Source organism: Hippichthys cyanospilos, chromosome 20 (genome assembly GCF_059441005.1).
Source record: "Hippichthys cyanospilos isolate Australia breed blue-spotted pipefish chromosome 20, RoL_Hcya_1.0, whole genome shotgun sequence".
NCBI lineage: Eukaryota > Metazoa > Chordata > Actinopteri > Syngnathiformes > Syngnathidae > Hippichthys > Hippichthys cyanospilos.
In genome coordinates this window covers 12,161,634-12,181,282 of record NC_142388.1, presented here as the reverse complement: position 1 = coordinate 12,181,282, position 19,649 = coordinate 12,161,634, and the positions used below count along the sequence as shown (strand labels likewise).

Genomic DNA, 19,649 nt, shown 5'->3' with positions numbered 1-19,649 from the left:
AGTTGGTGAAAGTTGATTAATTTTGCTTCTTTATGACAACATGGATACAGTTTTAGGTATACTGTACTCAACTTTTTTTTTTTTTTAACAATTTATAGTCTTGATTGTCAAGTGGGGGGGTGCAGTTTTCTCTTTTTTTCCATTTTAGACTAACCTGTAACCTACATAAACGCTGTAAAAAGTAAGAAACAGTTGGTGAATGTTATTCTCTTAATAATTTAAGCCTTGTAAATGACGTGATCTGAATGATTTCACATTCGACTTAATGTTATTCAAATATGTGAAAAAAAAAATGAGTTATGCGCTTTAAAAGTCAACCCCCCTGATATGGGTGTTTAAAATGAGGGAAAAAAACTTGACTTGTACTCAGAGAAATATGGTATATGTATTATGTATGATTTTAAATTGAATTAAGTGTAGAATTTGAATATACCATATAAATAACTACATTTTCATTTTTTCAAAATGCTAGAGCTGATCACATATAAAATTTGACTAATACTAAATAGTTTTTGGTTTGTCACTCATAACCCAAAGTTGAGGTGTATAGTATATGTGTTTTTTTTTCTTTTGAGGTGACCTTTTCCTTCCATTTTCTACTATATTGCCCTCAGTGAAAAAAAAAATGCTCATTCCTAGTCTTAACAAATAATCTCACTGCTACACATATTACTATTCCACAAAAATCTCACTGCCCTACATCTGTTAACATCAACCTTTTAATAGTTCTCAGCATCAAAGTAGAGAGCCTTACCGCTTGTCAAAGACACAGCTTCATCTCATAGTGAGATGTTCCACTTCACAACTTCCTCTGTCTTGAGATGCACACCGATAATAAGTCACTTGCTGTTTGAACTCATTTTGCTGATTCATGACATGCAACCACAAGCTACATTACAGCTTGGGTGTTGGTATTGTGATGCAGGAAGAACAAACAAGCCAATCTTTATCTGGTTAGTACATCAAGTGAGTGGTTTTAAAACCAATGAAGAGAGTCACTCAGAGCAGAAGAGTTCTGAAGAAGACGCGAGAGTTTTGCTGAGGACTTGGCCATCCTGATCATGTTTGCGGTGAGTCTTCTGTTATGGTCATTTTCTTCAAAGTATTGTTATGGTGCCTGGAGAAATAATAAAGCTTTACATATCAATATATATTTTTTTAGTTGAGAGTGCTCTTGTTGTTGGGCCTGGCACGCACACTACAAGCTACTCGCGGGGGTCCAGTGGACAAAGTCCGAGTGACCCCAAAAGATGGACATAAGAAAAAGACAGTGAGACTGGTGGTGGAAAATTTGTTGTATGGATCAGACGATTTATTGGTGGCCAGTTCTGCTCCAAATATTGCCAACATGTCTCTCTCACCTTGGACCTACAAGTAAGACATGTCTATTCTAAGTAAATAATAAAGTGAAAACAACAGACAAAAAAAAAAGTGTTATTTGTCTTCAGCCAATTCACAATACATGTTTTAAGAGTAAAAAGAGACATTTTAACCCCTGTGGTAAATTTGGACCCAACTTGGGGTTTTCAATGTTTTTTATGTGTGATATCAAATGAAAAGCATACAAAAGGAGGCTAGAATATTGCATAGATTGTCAAAACATGAACACTTTCAGTATGCCAAGCTGCCATCCCTTCTAAATGCTTGCAAACGGAAGGTCCAGCGGTACACTCTATAGGTGTCAAATTTAGCCCATGTCGTGCTCATTCACTGCCATTGCAAATTGGAAATATTGCCAATTTTGGACATATTGAAAACCAATTGTTACATCATGCATGTCCCCCAATTTTTGCATTAATCCTTACAACGGGCAAATTAACATAAATAATAATTTATCATAAAATTTAACAGATATTTCAAACCAAACTGTTATTAGTATTGCCTTACTAGAATGTGCTGCAGAAAAATAAAAGGATGCAAAAGCCACTTTGACTTTTTTTTTTTTTAACTTTAATTTATCAAGCCCACAAAAAAATCAGTCAATCAAGAGTTAGAAAACGCTTTCTAATGATGTGTTTTTATAACCCACACCGTAATATAAACCACGGATCATAACATCAGATTGTTATGCAGAATTATTTTTGTCAAAATATATCTTTTTAAATTTTGATTTAAATTTTGATTTAAAACTTTTTTTTTTTCAATTGTCCACTTACAGCCGCCCATATTATACAGACTGGACATCCCTATATGTTTTGCATCAACATATTTATAGGAAATGGATGGATATTTCCAACATAACACAGATAGAACACTGCAGAGTTAAATAGCACTTCAAACTCAAAATATTTCCATACTGTCCTTTGTTTGAATATTCATATAAACATATCGATCATAATTCATACACACACACACACACACACACACACACACACACACACACACACACACACATATATATATATATATATATATATATATATATATATATATATATATATATATATATATATATATATATATATATATATATATATATGATTAGATGTAATTTTTATATTTGATTCATTTTAACTCGATTCATTTTAAATCTTTATGAGCACACACATTGATGGTCTATTTAAAAGTTGTTCCAGAAATTGACACCTTGAACACATACACACATTTGCTTTACTGGTCTCCTGGTGGCTAGCAAAAAAAAAAAAAAAAAGATAAGGCACACCGGATTATAAACCGCAGGGCTCAAATAACGAGAAAAAAGATTTCACATGTTCTAAAAAATACGGTACTTTGGGATACCTTTTTTCCAGAGAGTCCCGTGTGGCGTCTCGTTTCCCTAGGGTGCTCTCCAGTGCACACTGCCTGACATCTGCTTGTCTCAGCCACGAGAGTGGACTGGAAGATGTGACCTTGGAAGTCAAACCTATCATGTACCAGGTCCTGGTTCTACACAGGTTAGGCAGCCGTGGGTTTGGTACATAATTATATATATTGATTGCACTATGATGCACAAACTTGAGGAAGAATCCATTAGGATCAAATTTGGAGTATGAACATAAACATCTAATTAAAATGTGCCTGGAGAAACTTTTTTATTAATCTCTTTTCAGAGTCTCAAACCAAAGGCCAAACAGCAACTTGAAGAAGAAGAAGAATAGGAGGACAAAGTTCAGACTGGGAACACAGATGATAACAGTGGGCTGTACATGCATAAGGCGCAGTTTTTGATTTGTCTTCATAATCCATGCCCCTTTTAATATTATCATGTTTTTCCATACTTACTTCTCTATATACTTATTTCTCTAACTACAAGTCGAGGTTTTTTTTTCCTCATTTTCAACCCTCATATGGGGGGGCAATATCATGTCATTTACAAGGCTAAAAATGATTATATACACCTTTAATTTGATAAAGCATGCATCAGATATAGAGCGTTTGCCCAGAACATCGTGAAAACACACTTTTGTCTTTGTTGTCAACAATGTGGCTGCATGGGTCATTTGTCCGGTGGACTTTGACCCATTATGAAAAGGAAAAGACAGCTTGACTTGTATCCTTCAGCCCTTGGATGTGTGCTTGAAAAAGCTGGCATGGATGTCGGCAGGTGGGGGTAAAAACAGCAAAGCGCAACGTGATTTTCTAACAGTTGTCATTAAAGAACATCCCAAGTAAGATGATCAGCAAATCATTATGTTTGCTCAAATAATTAGCAGGAAGAGGAAGACGTCCGGAAGTTAAATGGGAGGAGCTTTTTAGCGTGTCAGATCGTGATGATGAATTTTATGACTTTTCAACAAACTAATATTTAGGTGTGTCAAAAAATAAAGCACTGGAAGCTCAAATCATTTTATTGTTGCAACATTGGGTTCAGCATTTGCGTCTATGCGCACACGTACTTTGTACACTTGTCCCATTTCATCATTTTAAGAATACACACCATGTTTTATAATTGGACAGGCATGATCTATGTAACCACTAAAGTCAGGGGTAGACTTTTAACTGTGTTTTTGTAAAATTCACCCAAATTGAAGGCGGGGTCGACTTATAAGTGGTGTCAACTTGTAGTCAGAGAAATATGGTAGTTTAGTTTTGTGTCTATGTTCTTTTTGATGCAAACAGCCTACGTGAAATTGAATATTGTTAAAAAAAACTTATATATTTGAGCACCTACTATTAAGTATTCATCGGTGATTAAAATATCCTAAAATTGAGTGCATGTTTGAATTTTCTTCTCCCTAGGGTTCCAGTGCAACTAACATTTAAGGTAGCAAAAATCCTAGATGAACGAACAATGAACTGCATCAGTGGGGTGCGGTATTACACCAAAAATCACATTACAGAAATAATGACAACTGCAGCCGCATGAGCATTCAATCAAGTTTTTTTTTTTTTTATAATGACCATGCCAAATGGATACACTCAAATCAACACATTTTTCCAAATTACTGTGCAAACATTTTCAGCGTTCCAAGAAAAGCCATGACTCAACAACTCAAGCAAATGACATCAATCTTTTCTCATTTTTGGGGGAGATCTTTCACAAACTGACAGAACACACGGACACATGCCAAAGATGAAAACCAACAAACCTGTCCATCTAACCCTACAAATCATCATCACATACGTGTTTATTTCATGTCATGTATTTAATGTGTGCTTCTGAGTTGTGCTTGATAAAATAAGAGTGCAATTCGTGCTGAAGATGTAAAAGACTTATAAACAACCTCACTACAATGAATGATCTAAAAGACCCTGAAAATTGCAAAATACAGCAGATTAAATTCCCTCGACCCAGCTTCTGCTCTAGATATCATGGAATAGAGTGATAAATCCCATACGGTGACTAAAACTAACTTGAAATGAGCCATTTTAAAATTGAATCCCTAGAACGCTTTTAATTTATATACAGAAGAGGCAAAAGCCGAATGCGTGTGCTCGCTAATTTCCTTTACCCTGCTACTCACTAAATAGGCAGTAAACACCTAGCTTGGCTAATCGCTAATTGAGTATGCTATATGACTAAAAAATAAGAATCGAGCGAAGCAATTATAAAAAGCAACGGCCATTTAGTAGTATTCGATTTTGATACTTTATTCTCAGTCGGAAAATTCCATCTTCATCTCCTCATTTGTTGTTTTAGTCACAGCAAATATAAAGATATTCGCTAACATTAGAAAAAAGCTTTAATGTGTAAAATAAGTAGCTTACATTGACAACATCTTGAAGTACCGCTAAGATACTGATTCGTGTCAATTCACAAGACCTGTAGCAAACTTGCGTATCGTGTTTGATCATGTGAATTCTTTAAAAAAAAAATGTAAACAGTAATATTTTGGATGCCGCTTCCACCTTCTATTCAATACATGAAATATTTGTTGAAATGCTTCGCCCACCATTTCCTTGGGAAAAATGATTTCATTTGTTCAACATCAAGCGTTGGTTAAGCTTTTTGTACAGCTCGTTCTGAAATACACCGATATGAAAGTCTTACTTCACTCATCTTTTTACTTGTTTTATGAGTTCTTTTTTTTTCTCTCCCGGATCGACTTGCACAGCTGATTTAAAAAAAGAAATCAAACACAAACCATCTCTATCTGTTCTTAATGTATTTCTTCTTCCTCCTCACTCTTTTTGTTGTCTATCGGCAGGCCTCCTCCTTCAGCTCCTTGTTCTTCCTCACTTCCTCCGCATGCTTGTCCTACCGAGCAAACAGATGGACAATGGTTGGCATTATAGAACTATTTGCATTCATTAATACATTAGCGTCAATGGTGGAGAAGCGAGCTGCACAGCAAATGTCTCATGAATAATTCAAGAAGAAACTGCTTCACATTATAGAGGAGTAGAAAGTATTGGCACCTGTGGACAAAATTTAAACATCCATCTGCCTCATTTTGTCACACTGTACTAATGTACGACAATAAAGTATAGTGTGTAGTGTGTACATATAATGTTGTAAGAAAATGGCAGTTTTATATTTGTCATAAAAAATTGTCTATATATATATATATATATATATATATATATATATATATATATATATATATATATATATATATATAGAGAGAGAGTATATATATACAGTATGTATATACAGTACAATATTGGTAAAAGGCCAATTTCATGTCTAAAGCACTTTTTTCATATAGGTCCTTTCCATGTGGGTTGATATGGGCCAGTCGCCTACCTGAGCACATTTTAAAAATGTTTTTGGATGTTTAAAATTGACACATTGACACATTGCAGACATTTTGTTTAACATGGACATGAACTGACACTGATGTTCTATCAAGATAATTGGTAGATGTTCAAATAAAGCCGGGACATACCTTCTCTTGCAGCCTCTCCAGCATGGCGGCCAGCAAGGCCTCCCTGTTCTCCTTGTTTGCCTCCATCTTTTGCTCCAGCTTCTCTTTAGCATGCTTGATAAAGTTGTTGTTCTCCTCAAAGGCCTTCTGGATCACCTCTCGCTCATGCTCCCGCTTCTCTGCCAGGTGCTTCAGCAGCTCAGCTTCCTGACACTGCAGACACATGGACAATTGAATAAAATGCAGTAAAAAAAAAAAAAAAAAAAAAAAAAAAAAAAATATATATATATATATATATATATATATATATATATATATATATATATATATATATATATATATATATATATATATATATATATATATATATTGTAGAACGTTTGTCTTCATTAGGGTATATCCCAGTTAACTATTGATAAGAGGTGTGGTATGCCTGGGTATCAGCCAATCACAGAGCACAAGATGTTTCCTGTCCACAAACAACCATTCACAGGTTTGGACAATTTAGAGTACAGTATAACATGCAAAACCTTTGAGAATGTTGAAGGACACTCACATCTGAGACCTCTTGACTGTAAACCGAACATGCTACTACACTAAAGCACATCATTTTCCAAACTATTTTAGAAATTCAATCCTGCGTAAAGCACACATTTTAAATACCTTAATTTCCCAAATAAAGAGACACTTTATCTTTTCCAAAAATGAAGGCCAAACCTATGGATGTGTCCTATAAACGGTAACTGAAAAATCAGATTTTTTTTTTTCCGACACCATTCGAGAAAGATTGCTCTGTCTAGCCACATAAGCTGAGTTTTGATGCACAGAAGTGCATTTTTACATCATCCATGTTCTTACTTAATTAACAATAATTACCGTAACGGGACGAGTTAGAGGGTTGACATCAGTTAGCTGTTAGAAGCAAGTGCCTGTTGCAGCAAACACCGGCTCGTGTTAGCTGAGTTTGTGACGGCATTATTTTCAAGAAAAGAAGCGGACAGACTGAACCAACGTCCAAGTCGATCCTTTTTCACACACAGAATTATTACTAAAACGAAGAAGATCAGGTAAAAGTTATGATGTCTCCAGCTGATTCAATAAAAAGTGCACCGGCTAAAGGAGCGGCCCCCATTCACCTCGCAGCCTGGTGCTGCTCCGTGGATCAGCTGGTACAGGGTTGCATGGGCCGCACCTGAAATAATGATGTTTTGGAACTGATGTAGTTTATCCTTTAACAGTTCATTCATTTGTGCTTTGTTTGGCCTGATCTTTGTTTTTGGTGCCGCCTCTGGCCGCTGTTGATATTACATTTTGTAGTGTGGAAGGACAGTGTTAATTCAATTGAGAACAGTCAGTCATTGTGTCTCTCTGTGAAATCTGGCCTATGACTGTCTGTAACTTGGACTTTCTTTTTAAGAATGTGGAATTTGTAATAATATAACCAAAATAAGTTTGTTGATTCAACAACCTGTGACTGTGGATAACATTCAGGCTAATGTTAGCTTTTATCTTCAGCATGGTGTTTAGTGCTGCCTTGTATGCATTTAGCTCATTAGCATTTTTATTTATGTTAGGTATTTCCTTTTGGTATATATTAGCATATGCAAAGGTTTTGCATGGATCAGAACTGGTCCATGGTGATAAAAAGGTTGGGGACCACTGGGTTAGAGAACACGGAAAGGTAATCCATTTGACTCGTTTATATACTGTGGTCTTTTGGCAGATACGCACACAATATCAATAAGCTTGATGAAACACAGATGCTACTCAATTTCGGGTATTTATGGTACAAAGAACTTGCACCAAGTTGCGAAGAAAAGAAAAAACAAGCACATTCAATATTACAGTGGCAAGGGGTTCACTGACCACTCACAATGTGGGAAATCTCAAAAAAAAAAACTCAACAAATCTATTACTTACGGACATGAACACAAGAAAATTTGAAAAGTTTACAAAAGATGAGATTTATTCTTTTTTTTGCTATAGTTTGTACATAGTTGCCAAAGTGTTGGTGCATCTTATCTCACGATAACATAGAAAATCTCAGAATTTCACCCCAAAATCAAGGGCACCTCTTAGATCTAAGGTGCGTCTTTTAATTGAGGAATTACGGTATTTGTCTAATGTATAAATAGGCCGCACGTCTCAAAATATTCTCAAGGTTTACTGTTGAGTGAAATATAGATAACAATCACTCACTTAGGTAAGAAATCTGCCACAATACGGCACTGCTCTTGTCTGTGACGACCACTTCAACAAAGCTAGATGGACAAACCCAAACACTAGTGTCACCTTGGCCTTTGCGTGTCGACTGATTTATAAAGGGAAACGGTAGGACACAGATAAGAGGAAATAGGGAGGGTGTGTTCAGGTGGATGGAAATAAAGGGAGGAAAAAGGAGAAAGGAACGATGAAAAGGTGGACATGAAAAGGGCAATCATGCACACACACACACACAAGTGCTCATTGTGGCTCATTTCAATGAGCAAATTGAACCTGGAGGAGAGGGGAGGGCAAGGAATGTGATAAATTACAGTCTGTTCCACTTATTTTTTTATGTGTTATGCGGCAAGGCATTCATTCCTGCTTGATATTCTGTTTTGCTCAGCATGCAGCTGGTCACAAGGACAGTGTAGCAGTCGCTATCATTTTCTCACTATTACTCCACATGAATCACGAAAGTCGACATGTTTTATTCTTAATTTAATCAAGTAAAACACTATAAGAATGTGCATAAATAAGAAAAGCTAGAGCTTAAAAGACCATGCCAATTATACCCCAGATAATAATTTTAATCAAGGAGCCTCACCACTGAAAAGTGATAGACTGCGATAAATGCAATGCAAAGATCAATATTTATTGGGCTGCCATAAGTGTTTCGAATAATGCATTACAAAAGTTATGTAATTACCGTAATGCATTACTTTTTGCTCTAATGCAGTAATGTAAGGCATTACTCTAGTAATATTTTACTCCATACAAATGACAGCAATGGGCATGACAATGCATTATAAATTACAGTCCCCAAAACACTCCTAAACCCTTTAAATTCATATTGTTAATTTAAGCAGTTGATAACATGAATGCATTGTTTTGGTTGCCTTGAGATGGCGCTAATGTATTGTTGGTATTCTGAGAACTTTGTTCAGGTCAATGTTTCTCAAATAGTGTGCGCAAGGTGATGCCAGGAGGACACGGAGACGACACCTTTGTTTTTGTAATATAATTGAGAAGTACGGTTTATGTCGTTTTATTTGTATAGTTTTATTTTACATTTCCAGTGATCTAGGCGCCATTTTTAAGTCTGAAGGAGCAATAATATGTATTTGGGGATAATTTTGAGCATGTGAGTTTAATTAATTTAGTTTAAGGTCATTCCATTGAATGTAATGAGCGTAAAGAGCTACATTTAGAATGACAAATCCCTATTTCCAGGTATATTGGTGAGAGTAAAGTGAAAGTAATGCAATAGTAGGGTAATGCTTTACATTTCAAAACAGTAATATTGTAACGTAACCAATTATGTTGGAATGACAGCAATAAGTCATAAATAATGCATTACAGTTTTGAAGTAACTTGCCCAACACTGGTTTTAGACTAGTAGTGACACATAGAGCATGTACATTATAAAGAAAATTTTTCCCACCAATTGTATGGTAGAAAGTATGTTAATTTTCGATTTTGAGCATGTTCACACCATCGTGTGTTCATTGTTAAGGGTGAAATTGTCTTGATGTTTTTGAAAATTTGCTTTGCACAGTGAATTCGATTGGCAGGAGCGAGCCTCTGTGAATAATTCACCTCCTGTTGTAATGTTTTTGACACCTCTGTAGGAATGGTCAAATAAATTAAAGGCAATCTGAGATGAGACCACCATTTTCCTCTCCCACCTTTCGTCTCTCTTCTGCGGCCTCTAGCTTTTTCTGGATCTCCTCCAGGGAGGGGTCTCTGCGTTGAGGCATGGATGTATTGAGATCTGGTAAACCGTCAAATGATGGCGGTTTCAGGATGACTTCAAAGGCCTGACCCGACGCCCTCTTGTTTAACTCTTTGACCTCCACGTCCTTAATGGCACTCCATCCCAGATCCACTGCATCTAAAAAGTATAAATTCATTTCTGTTATTTTATGCCATATTCCATTTTTGCTGAAGAGATGCGTTTTACCTTCTGCCTTGTATGTTGGATTGTCTAAATTCTGCGGCCGAAAGCAGGCGCAAAACAGAGACACCAGGGGGAGCTCTTTCACCTTCTCTTTGTAGGCTGCTTACACAAAACAATTCATGATTTTACAGTACAGTAGACACAAAACAAGGACAATTCATTTTTTATAGTAATATCAACAGGATGGATGATTGGCATGCTGAAACTACACTTTGAACTTTACCTGCGAGAGTCATCTTCTCACTGCTTATGTTACTATGCAAGGATGTCTGAGATCCTTTTCAGTCTGCAGAGAAAGATTTATAAGATTACAAACTAGAATAAAACAAAGTGAACAGGAGAGAAATTAAAGGCTTCAAATGAAAATAAAAACTGAAAAACAAAGGGGAAATGCGGGGAGAAAAGAAAGATAAATTAGTTCTCGAGCCAGGGAGCTTCTGACGGTTTAATTTAAGACAGAGAAAAGCCAACCGAAGAAGTGGCATTAAATAATGAATTGCAGACACACACGCACGCGCGTACACACACGCTCCTAATTATTGGCAAGAGACTTGCGCAGTGTTTTTAGGGGAAATGATGATTAATCATCATCTGGGCACTTCTCCGAAAAAAATGACAGTAACATACATTTTTCTATCCCGGCAGTGACGCACAGCAGATAATAAAGAAACAAATGATACTCTAACCTTTGTATGTAACACAAAACAAATTGTAGCAGCTAGCCACTTGTTTAATAGACCTCAAAGCTTAAGAAGTGTTTTGGACTTTCTGTTACCGGCTCTTGAACTTATTCTAAGTTGTACTCAATTTACACTAGAGCAACCCCCCCCAAGTTTTTCAATCCACACTAAAAACATTTATGTTAAGTTAATTAAATACTGCAAGCTTTTTATCTCCCTTTTCAGTGCTTGGTGATTGACCTTATACCGGATCAAGTTTTACGCCGCCTCTCACTCATAGTCCGCATCCCTCGTGAGGACAAGAGGTCAAGAATCTGGATGGTTGAAATGTTATTAGCAGATATAGGAGCATTTCCTTTCTTAACAGCAGGTGGAAGGAGTGGCTGGTTTTGAGTAGATGAGGTGGGTTTTACATGTGTGTGTATATATGTGTGTGTATATATGTGTGTGTGTATATATATGTGTGTGTATATATATATGTGTGTGTATATATATATGTGTGTATATATATGTGTGTGTGTATATATATATATATATATATATATATATATATATATATATATATATATATATATATATATATATATATATATATATATATATATATATATATATATATATATATATATATATATATATAATGATTATCATTATTGTTCTTGTTGTCAGTGCTATACTATCATCACAAAACATATAAAGCATTCAAAAAAGCAAGACATAGCATTCACAGTTGAAGCAACTTATATCATCTGATGCAGCAGTATAAATATTTATGGAGAGTGGTTCCACTGGACAGTCAAGTTGACCTTCTCATTGTAGCATGAATTACTATGCTTATCTTAGTCACCCAGTGATAGTGGTATCTGAAATTCATCCGTTATTATCATTTTTTTTTGTGTGTGTGCAGGCAATCCAAATGCATCGTAGAGCCATCTTCCCTTTCATTCACTTCAAGGAAATAAATCATAAAAGCAAGATGGCTATTTTTCAAAAGGCTGAGACAGTGCTTCTCAAATGTGGTGTATGTTTACCCCTGCGGCCAAAGGCACTCAAATGGGTACGTGGGATTTTAAAATACATTTCAAAAGTATCATGCATGAAAAGTAATTAAAAAAATAATAACATTATTCAGTATTTCAGGAAAATATACTGCAAATTCATAAAAAGACTTACATTCAGTAGGCTAATCAATTTCATTATCCTAAAAACCCAGCCACCCTCATTTCAGAATGGTTTAGCCCAAACTGCCATTAAGCCATCTGGCAACACCTTTTAATCACTTTATTCAAAATGAAGTTAATGATTTCTCTTTGAGAACAGATTTTTACGATGATTCCAAAAGAGGACACTTAATGTCGATCACAATTTCTGTATGTGTAAATATTTGTAATGATGTTAATTAATTCTATTTTTATCATTTTATTTTGTTTTAGTTTAAATGAGACCGCCATGTAAATGAAGTTCAGATGTTTGAGAAATCAGACTAAATCAGCCGTGTTTTATGCATATATTTTTTTCTTACCAAACAAAAATCCTTTGCAGTGGTTAGGGGGTACAGTAGTTGATTGAAAAATATTCATCACTGAAAAAAAAATGAAAACCACTGGTCTTAGGTACCATGAAACTTTCAATATATAGAGAATTTCACACCTCCCTTCTAATTCTTGCATGCGCTATTTATGGTTTTAACCCCTGTGTGTCCGGGGATTTTTCACAAACCTGGCCTTATCATCACCCAAATTGGGGTGACTTTGAAAAGCTCATAACATTGTCAAATATAAATATATTTTTCCTGTCAACCCCTCAAAATGTTCATTGGCATCAGCCATATACATAATTATTTATTGTCACATATACTGTGTGTATTCCAAGGCTGTTTTGTTTTAAAGAATTTTCATTTTGTGAGGGGAAAAAAACGCTAACAGCTATTCAATGCTGCAGATTTCGCAGACTCTAATATGCAGATGTACATAATGTTATGTGTTGCATGAAATAAAACGCTTACCTGCAGCAAATTAAAAGCTTAACTGCAACATTTAGTTCTTGGATTGAACCTTTTTGTCAATGTCAAGTCCCACAATGCGTAGCAAGAAGTTTGCATTATGAGAGTCAAGCTAAGCCACTCAATGAAGTCATTGAAAGGCTTGCAAATGTCATAAATTGTCCGATAGCGCCCCCCGATGGTTTTGGGGTCCCAATAAAAAAAATTCTATTGCACACCGTTTGCGATTTGCCGTTGAAAGGATTAATAAAAAAAATTAAAATAATAAGTAATAATTAATAAAAAAAATAGGGGACATGCATAAAACATTGGGTTTTCAATATGTCCAAAATTGACAATATTTCCAATTTTTAATGGCTGTAAATTAGCCTGACATGGGCTAAATTTGACATCTGCGCGGTGTACCTCTCGACCTCCTGTTTGTAAGCATTTAAAAGGGAAGGCAGTACGGCATATTGAAAGTGGGCATATTTTGACAATCCATGCAATATTTTAGCCTCCTAGTGTTTTTTTTTTTGTGTGTGTGTGCATGCTTTCCCTTAGATATCACACATCAAAAAACATCTAAAAGCTTGAGTTGGGTCAAAATTTCCCCCAGGGATTAATATCTCAAAAACAAAGGTATAACAGCTGTGGTCCAAGACTTTTGCACGGAACTGTTTGTTCATATGACTGAAATCTCAGTCAATTTGAACGTCTACGGGAATAGCTAAAATTACCCTTGCTCTCAAATGTATAGATGAATTGCACTGCTCGGTTGAGCGCTTGCTCGTGCCTTGCTTTCGTGTAAGCTCCCAAGTTTCAGATCGATGCTTTGTTTCCTGGTGGACAAGAAAGAGCCATTCATCTCGCTTTGTCGATAAACACAAAAGGCACTTCATTAGGTACGCCTTGACAATGTAATCTAGCCATCATAATCATCCATCCATTCTTTATACCCAGCGGACTCTGGGCAAAAGGTGGGGTGCAGCTTGGACAACAATCGGACAACAATAATCGAATAGACGTAAACGGTGAGATTTATGATGCGGCGCTTGTAAGCTGGAGCTATCCTGGCTGATGGCCGACAGGCAGACTACACCCTTGAGAGGTCAGCATGTAGTCAATCACAGAGAACATACAGTGACAGACAACGGTTCACACTTACAAATACACCATCACTGAGTGGGAAGTGAACCTTAGCTGAATGAAGTCAGGAAAGTGAAACACTGAACAGTCTGTTTTTTTTTGCCTTTAGTGAATCGTAATGATGTGGGATTTTAATGCATGGCAGCCAATAACAATTGGAGAAATAAACACACAATCACAAAGGGATACTTCAATTGTTCAGACATTTTCAGCAGTAAAAAGTTAATATTTAGTCTGTAATTAGTTTGATAATTAAAGAATTTCTCAGATACAATTAACGCAGTAATTCCCGAAATAAAAGACACACTTTTCTTTCCCCAAAATGAAAGCCAAAAATATGGGTGTCTCCTCAGGGTAACTTAAAAATGAGATTGCTTTTTTATTTGATAACGTTCAGGGAAGATTGATCTGACAGCCACATGAGTTGAGTTTTGGCGTACAGAATTATAACAGCCGTATTCTTACTTACAATAGTTACCGTAATGAAGTGTTTCTCAATTATATTTTGCCGGGCCCCCCCTAGAAAAGACCCCCCGATGCACTGAATATAAATAAGATTATTATTGATGAAAATTGTTTAAGTATACCTACACATGTATCCTTTTTAACATTAACAACAGAAAAACGCAATGCAAATCAATTTTCAACAACTGTTAATTATTTTTATCGTGTTTATACGGGTTATAGGTTAGTCTAAAACGGAAAAAAAAGAAGCAAGTTGCACCAAAGTGCCTGAAACTAAAAGAAAATGATGAAAATGATTACTTTATTGCAATTACATTCCACATGACAAAAACAAACCCTTTTTCCTGGGATCATCCGCGCCCCCCCGGCATCACCTCGCGCGTTCCAGGGGGGCCCGCCCCACTATTTGAGCAGCACTGCCGTAATGGGATGAGCTAGAGGAGGGGGTCAGTTGGCAGTTAGGATCAAGTTCTTGTTGGAGCTAACAGCAGCTCGTGTTAGCTGTGGTTGATATTGTTAGCTGTGTGTGTTATTTTATACGGCATTATTTTTAATAAAAGAAGTAGGCAAGGCTGAACCAAGGTCCGAGTCCATCCTTGTTCACACACAGTAATGTTACAAAAACCGAGAGGAAAAAGTTATGATGTCTCCAACTGATGGAATTGAACGTGCACTGGTTAGAGAACATGGAAAGTTAATCCATTTGACTTGTTCATTAATTGCGGTATTTTGGCCTATCTGTACACACAATCATATAATATAACACAATCTGCTCAACTTCGGATATTTATGGTAAAATGAACCCAAACCACGTCACGACAACCGCTTTGAGCGCACTCAATGTTTACAGTAGCGAGGCGTTCACAAACCGCCCACAATGTGGGAAATCTGTAACACGCTCAACTTAACGCACATCAAATATATAACTTTCACACACATGTCCACAATAAAATATGAAGAGTTTACAAATGGACTTGGTAAATGGACTTTCATTTATATAGCGCTTTTATACCTTAAGTACTCAAAGCGCTTTACACTAACCAGTCATTTACCTACTGATGACGCAGCATCAGGAGCAACTGAGGGTTCAGTGTCTGGCTCAAGGACACTTAGACATGGTCTTGATGGTCGGAGGATCGAACCCACAACCTTTCGGCTGGGAGACGACCACTCTACCACCAAGCCATGCCGTCCCAAAAGATGAGATTTATTCTGTTTTTTATTCTGTTTTGCTATAGTTTGTATATTTGGGGAATTAAGGTATTTTTTAAAACATATTTTGCCACTTGGTGTTGACAAAAAATTGACATCACATTTGTTCAGGGTTCAGGTAGCAACCAATCACGGGCCAACTTGTGGTCTGACCACATGATAAACAGGTGAGCCGGGATTGGTAGTTACCTTGAGCAAATGTGCTGTCATTTTCAGTTGATAGCAAGTGGGAAAATATGTTTTAAAGGAAAAATTGTATTTTCGTCATGGCATGAAGTGTATATTACTTTTACTGGCACGAAGCATTGACAAATAGCTAAAAACGGGGTGACTGCTATATAGCATACTTCATGTCCTCCTTTCCCAATTTGTGGCAAAGATGGCAGGCGATTCGAAGGCCTACGTGCGATTACTACTCAAAAGTTGTAAAAACAACCAAATAAGAGAAACGTTTTTTACTGAGGGGACATAAAAAAGTTAATAGAAAAGAAAAAGGGAGGTTCAGGATCTACACTGATCCGGTTTTCACTCGCGGCATGAGCTCAAAGACGACAACTGGTGGACTAGTAAGTATCTTTCGATGCTCAAATCAAAATGGTAATGCTAATGTTAGAGATGGCGATTAGCATGGTAGCAATAAATAGCAATTGGTTTGATAGATTGCACTTCCACACTGGCAGGTCCATCCATGTATCAAACCTATATAAGGCACAGTTCAATTCATGATGTCATCAATATTTATCCAATTTAACAGAAATGTATTTCAGTCCAAATGAAGGTGACTGATGCTCAGGCTTTCACCATAATCAACAAAACCTGAAATGTCTTATTGTTGCTTTCAGTGTATTAATTGTACATAAAAAGATAGTTATCAATGCATTATAGACAAAATCTAAATGTTTACTGACAATAGATTAAAGAATAAAATACCCCTTGTAGTTAAACTTGATTAGCATTTGTTGACTGTGTTTAGGCCAGTGGTTCTCAAACTTTTTTCCTTAACCCTAACCCTTCATTAATTTAGGTTTGCTGGATCCTGCAGAAACTGTAAGACTCTGACGTGCCTTCAGATACCCAGAGGTTTATTAGAATTTTATTAAAATTCATTTTAAATTTGATTTTAATCCGCAAGCCCAGCAGATACATTGTGTAAGATCCTCTGTTTTGTTCATGTCTCCTGTGTCACTAATGGCAATGCACCTCCCCATGAAATCCATCCATCCATCCATCCATCCATCCATCCATCCTGACTAGAGTCACAGGCTTGCTAGTGCCTCGCCCAGCCGTCTTTGTCTTCCAATTAATTTGCTCTTAATTTGGAAAGAAAACTGTCCCGTTTCTGTCACAGCATTAAAGGGCATTCAACAGCATTTGCTTATACCTAAAGGAAACACACCACTGAAGTCCTATCACATACGTACCGCCCCAGGGTACACATACCCCCATCTAGGAACTGCTGGTCTACTCTAGGCCATTCTTAATGCAGTTATTGTGTTATTTGATTTTGTTATTCTGTTTGTGATTTTGTTTTGCGGCTCATGAGTTGCTTTTTTTGTCATCTACTGTACACCAAAGTTACATGTGTGTATTGTCACTATAAAAAAAAAAATCAATACATCAACTAATCCTTTGCATTGTAGCCTTTCCAGTTACCATTGCTTTTACTATTAATGCAATTACAAGAAATGTGAAATTAACTGAGTATATTTTATTCATCAGCGTTTGATTTTCCACAATTGAACAGAAAGTGCCGGTATATATTTGCAATTTATTGAAAGCTTATCGTTTAAAATTCTTATCGTATTATAGACAGAAATTCAATATACATATACGTTTCTAAGAGCATTATAGATCTTTATGAACGTACAATCCACAACACTTATAAAGTGGGCCAATTCTTTTTTTTTCAAAATTCCATAAATGGTCCCTTGCTAATTAATAGGCACCCACCAAAGATGATTACGTGATATAAAAGCAAAGTTAAATATCAAACGAGAATAAACTTTCAACACCATTACCATAGCAACATACACACACCCTTTTTGACGCACGCACATATACATCACATACACCCTTGTTCTCTGCTGTTCTACTTTTACTCCCCCAAACCAGAAACAAAGCCACATCTCCACATTTGGCTTATCAATAATAAATGACACACACGTTGCGGGCACGCCGAGTTCTCTCATTAGAAGGAACAAGAACGATGCTTTCCCCACCCACAGCCCCATTCATTTGCACTGATGAAATCAGACGTTTTAGTCATTGTATCTAAGTCTTCAATAAACCACCTCAAAGGATATAGGACAGAATTGTTTATGATGTAATATGTGAGACTCACCCCCACTGGCGGACACTTCTTGCTGATGCTGACTGGCGACTTTGGTTCCCCCTCGTCTGGCAGCACAGATTCAGGCACCGGGCAACAGCATCAGCAACAGCATCACTGCTCCCTAAATGACATCACCTTGAAGAAGTCTCATTGGTCAGAGACTCTGCCAGCATCAAGAGTCATTAGCCACTAGGAGCAGAGAATCAAGATACAGGGAGGAGGGTTCTTAGCTCTTTGTGTTGTCATGCAGGGTGGGTGGCACAATCAGTTTTATCGTCTAGCGCAGGGGTGTGTGCATTTTTAGGCCTGCAGATATGCAGGAGTTAGGTGGCGGCGTGTCGGAAAATGTTGAGGCATGGATGCATGTTTGTGTTTGTGTGTCAGTGAGCAACCCACTAAAGACGCACACAGGATGCTCAATAATTCAACTTCTAACTGTAAACACAAAAGAGAGTTGGAGGCATTTACAGTGGGAACCATACTCTTGACTAAGTCCACCATTGTTGTTCTTGATACAGCAAAAACATGACTCAACAATTTAACTTGATATTAAAGCGTCACTACAGCCAAGTTTTGCTTTAAAATGATAGCTTTGTTAGTTTTACCTGTATATGGCATTTTTTTTTATAAAACAAAGAAAATAGGATCTGTCATTATCATTACCTCTGTTATTTGTCCTATGCACAGTAAAAATGCAACAGTAGTAGACTAATGAAAGTTGTGCTTTGTTTTCTACTAATATAACAATATAATACAATAAAGCTATACATTATTATTATTACTTTTATTATTATTAAGTACACCTGTGTTAATTATTTTAAAACAGATTACACCTTTGAATTTTGATTATCCTTGCCAGGATTCAAAAGTACCTTTTTTTTGTTAATTAACAGGTTAATTAACAAATAGTAATTAACCAACATAGAGAAAGAGAGAGAGATCGCTATTGTATAGTGTGAACGTTTGTATGGGCAGTAATAGAGAAGAAAAATATTGCACAATGTGCTCGACAGATTGTGATTATGGCTCTTATTTTCTCCTCAAAGTCTTTGCCTCCTGTTCCCTTCGCTTCTGAGTCTTTGATTGTTGCAAACTATGACAATAATCAAACCGCACTGAATTTGCAGCAGACGTACTATGTTGGGTAATAATAAATGTATTTCTCCCAGTATAAGTTAACCCACCCCCTTTTTTTTAACTTTAATTTGGGTGAATTTGACAAAAATGTGAATATAAAAATCCCTGACTTTAGTGGTTACATGGGTCCTGGCTATCCATAGCACATTGTGTGTGTTATTAAAATGACAAAATCACAATACTTTTAGACACATTTCTTTATCGTACATCAAATAATATACAGTTGCAGTTATGAGGGGAGGGAGTAGGGCATGAGGAAATGTACGACTTATGCGTGAAACTA

At 36.4% G+C, this 19,649-nt stretch overlaps 2 protein-coding genes across 2 annotated transcripts; one reads left to right on the top strand and one right to left on the bottom strand.

Annotated features, from left to right (window-relative positions):
- Window positions 1–1,026: 1,026 nt before the first annotated feature.
- il17a/f3 (interleukin 17a/f3) lies at window positions 1,027–4,055 on the top strand. The gene is made up of 4 exons (XM_088403524.1): window positions 1,027–1,070; window positions 1,163–1,374; window positions 2,751–2,894; window positions 3,051–4,055. The coding sequence occupies exons 1-4, from the start codon at window positions 1,062–1,064 to the stop codon at window positions 3,166–3,168; spliced, it is 483 nt and encodes a 160-aa protein (XP_088259650.1). The 5' UTR covers window positions 1,027–1,061; the 3' UTR covers window positions 3,169–4,055.
- Window positions 4,056–4,305: 250 nt separating this feature from the next.
- On the bottom strand, window positions 4,306–18,382 carry stmn4 (stathmin-like 4). Its single transcript, XM_088403523.1, has 6 exons — window positions 18,239–18,382; window positions 10,634–10,696; window positions 10,414–10,509; window positions 10,139–10,344; window positions 6,270–6,461; window positions 4,306–5,638 (listed from the first exon to the last, which is right to left on the bottom strand). The coding sequence occupies exons 2-6, from the start codon at window positions 10,644–10,646 to the stop codon at window positions 5,579–5,581; spliced, it is 567 nt and encodes a 188-aa protein (XP_088259649.1). The 5' UTR covers window positions 10,647–10,696; window positions 18,239–18,382; the 3' UTR covers window positions 4,306–5,578.
- Between the last annotated feature and the right edge of the window lie 1,267 nt (window positions 18,383–19,649).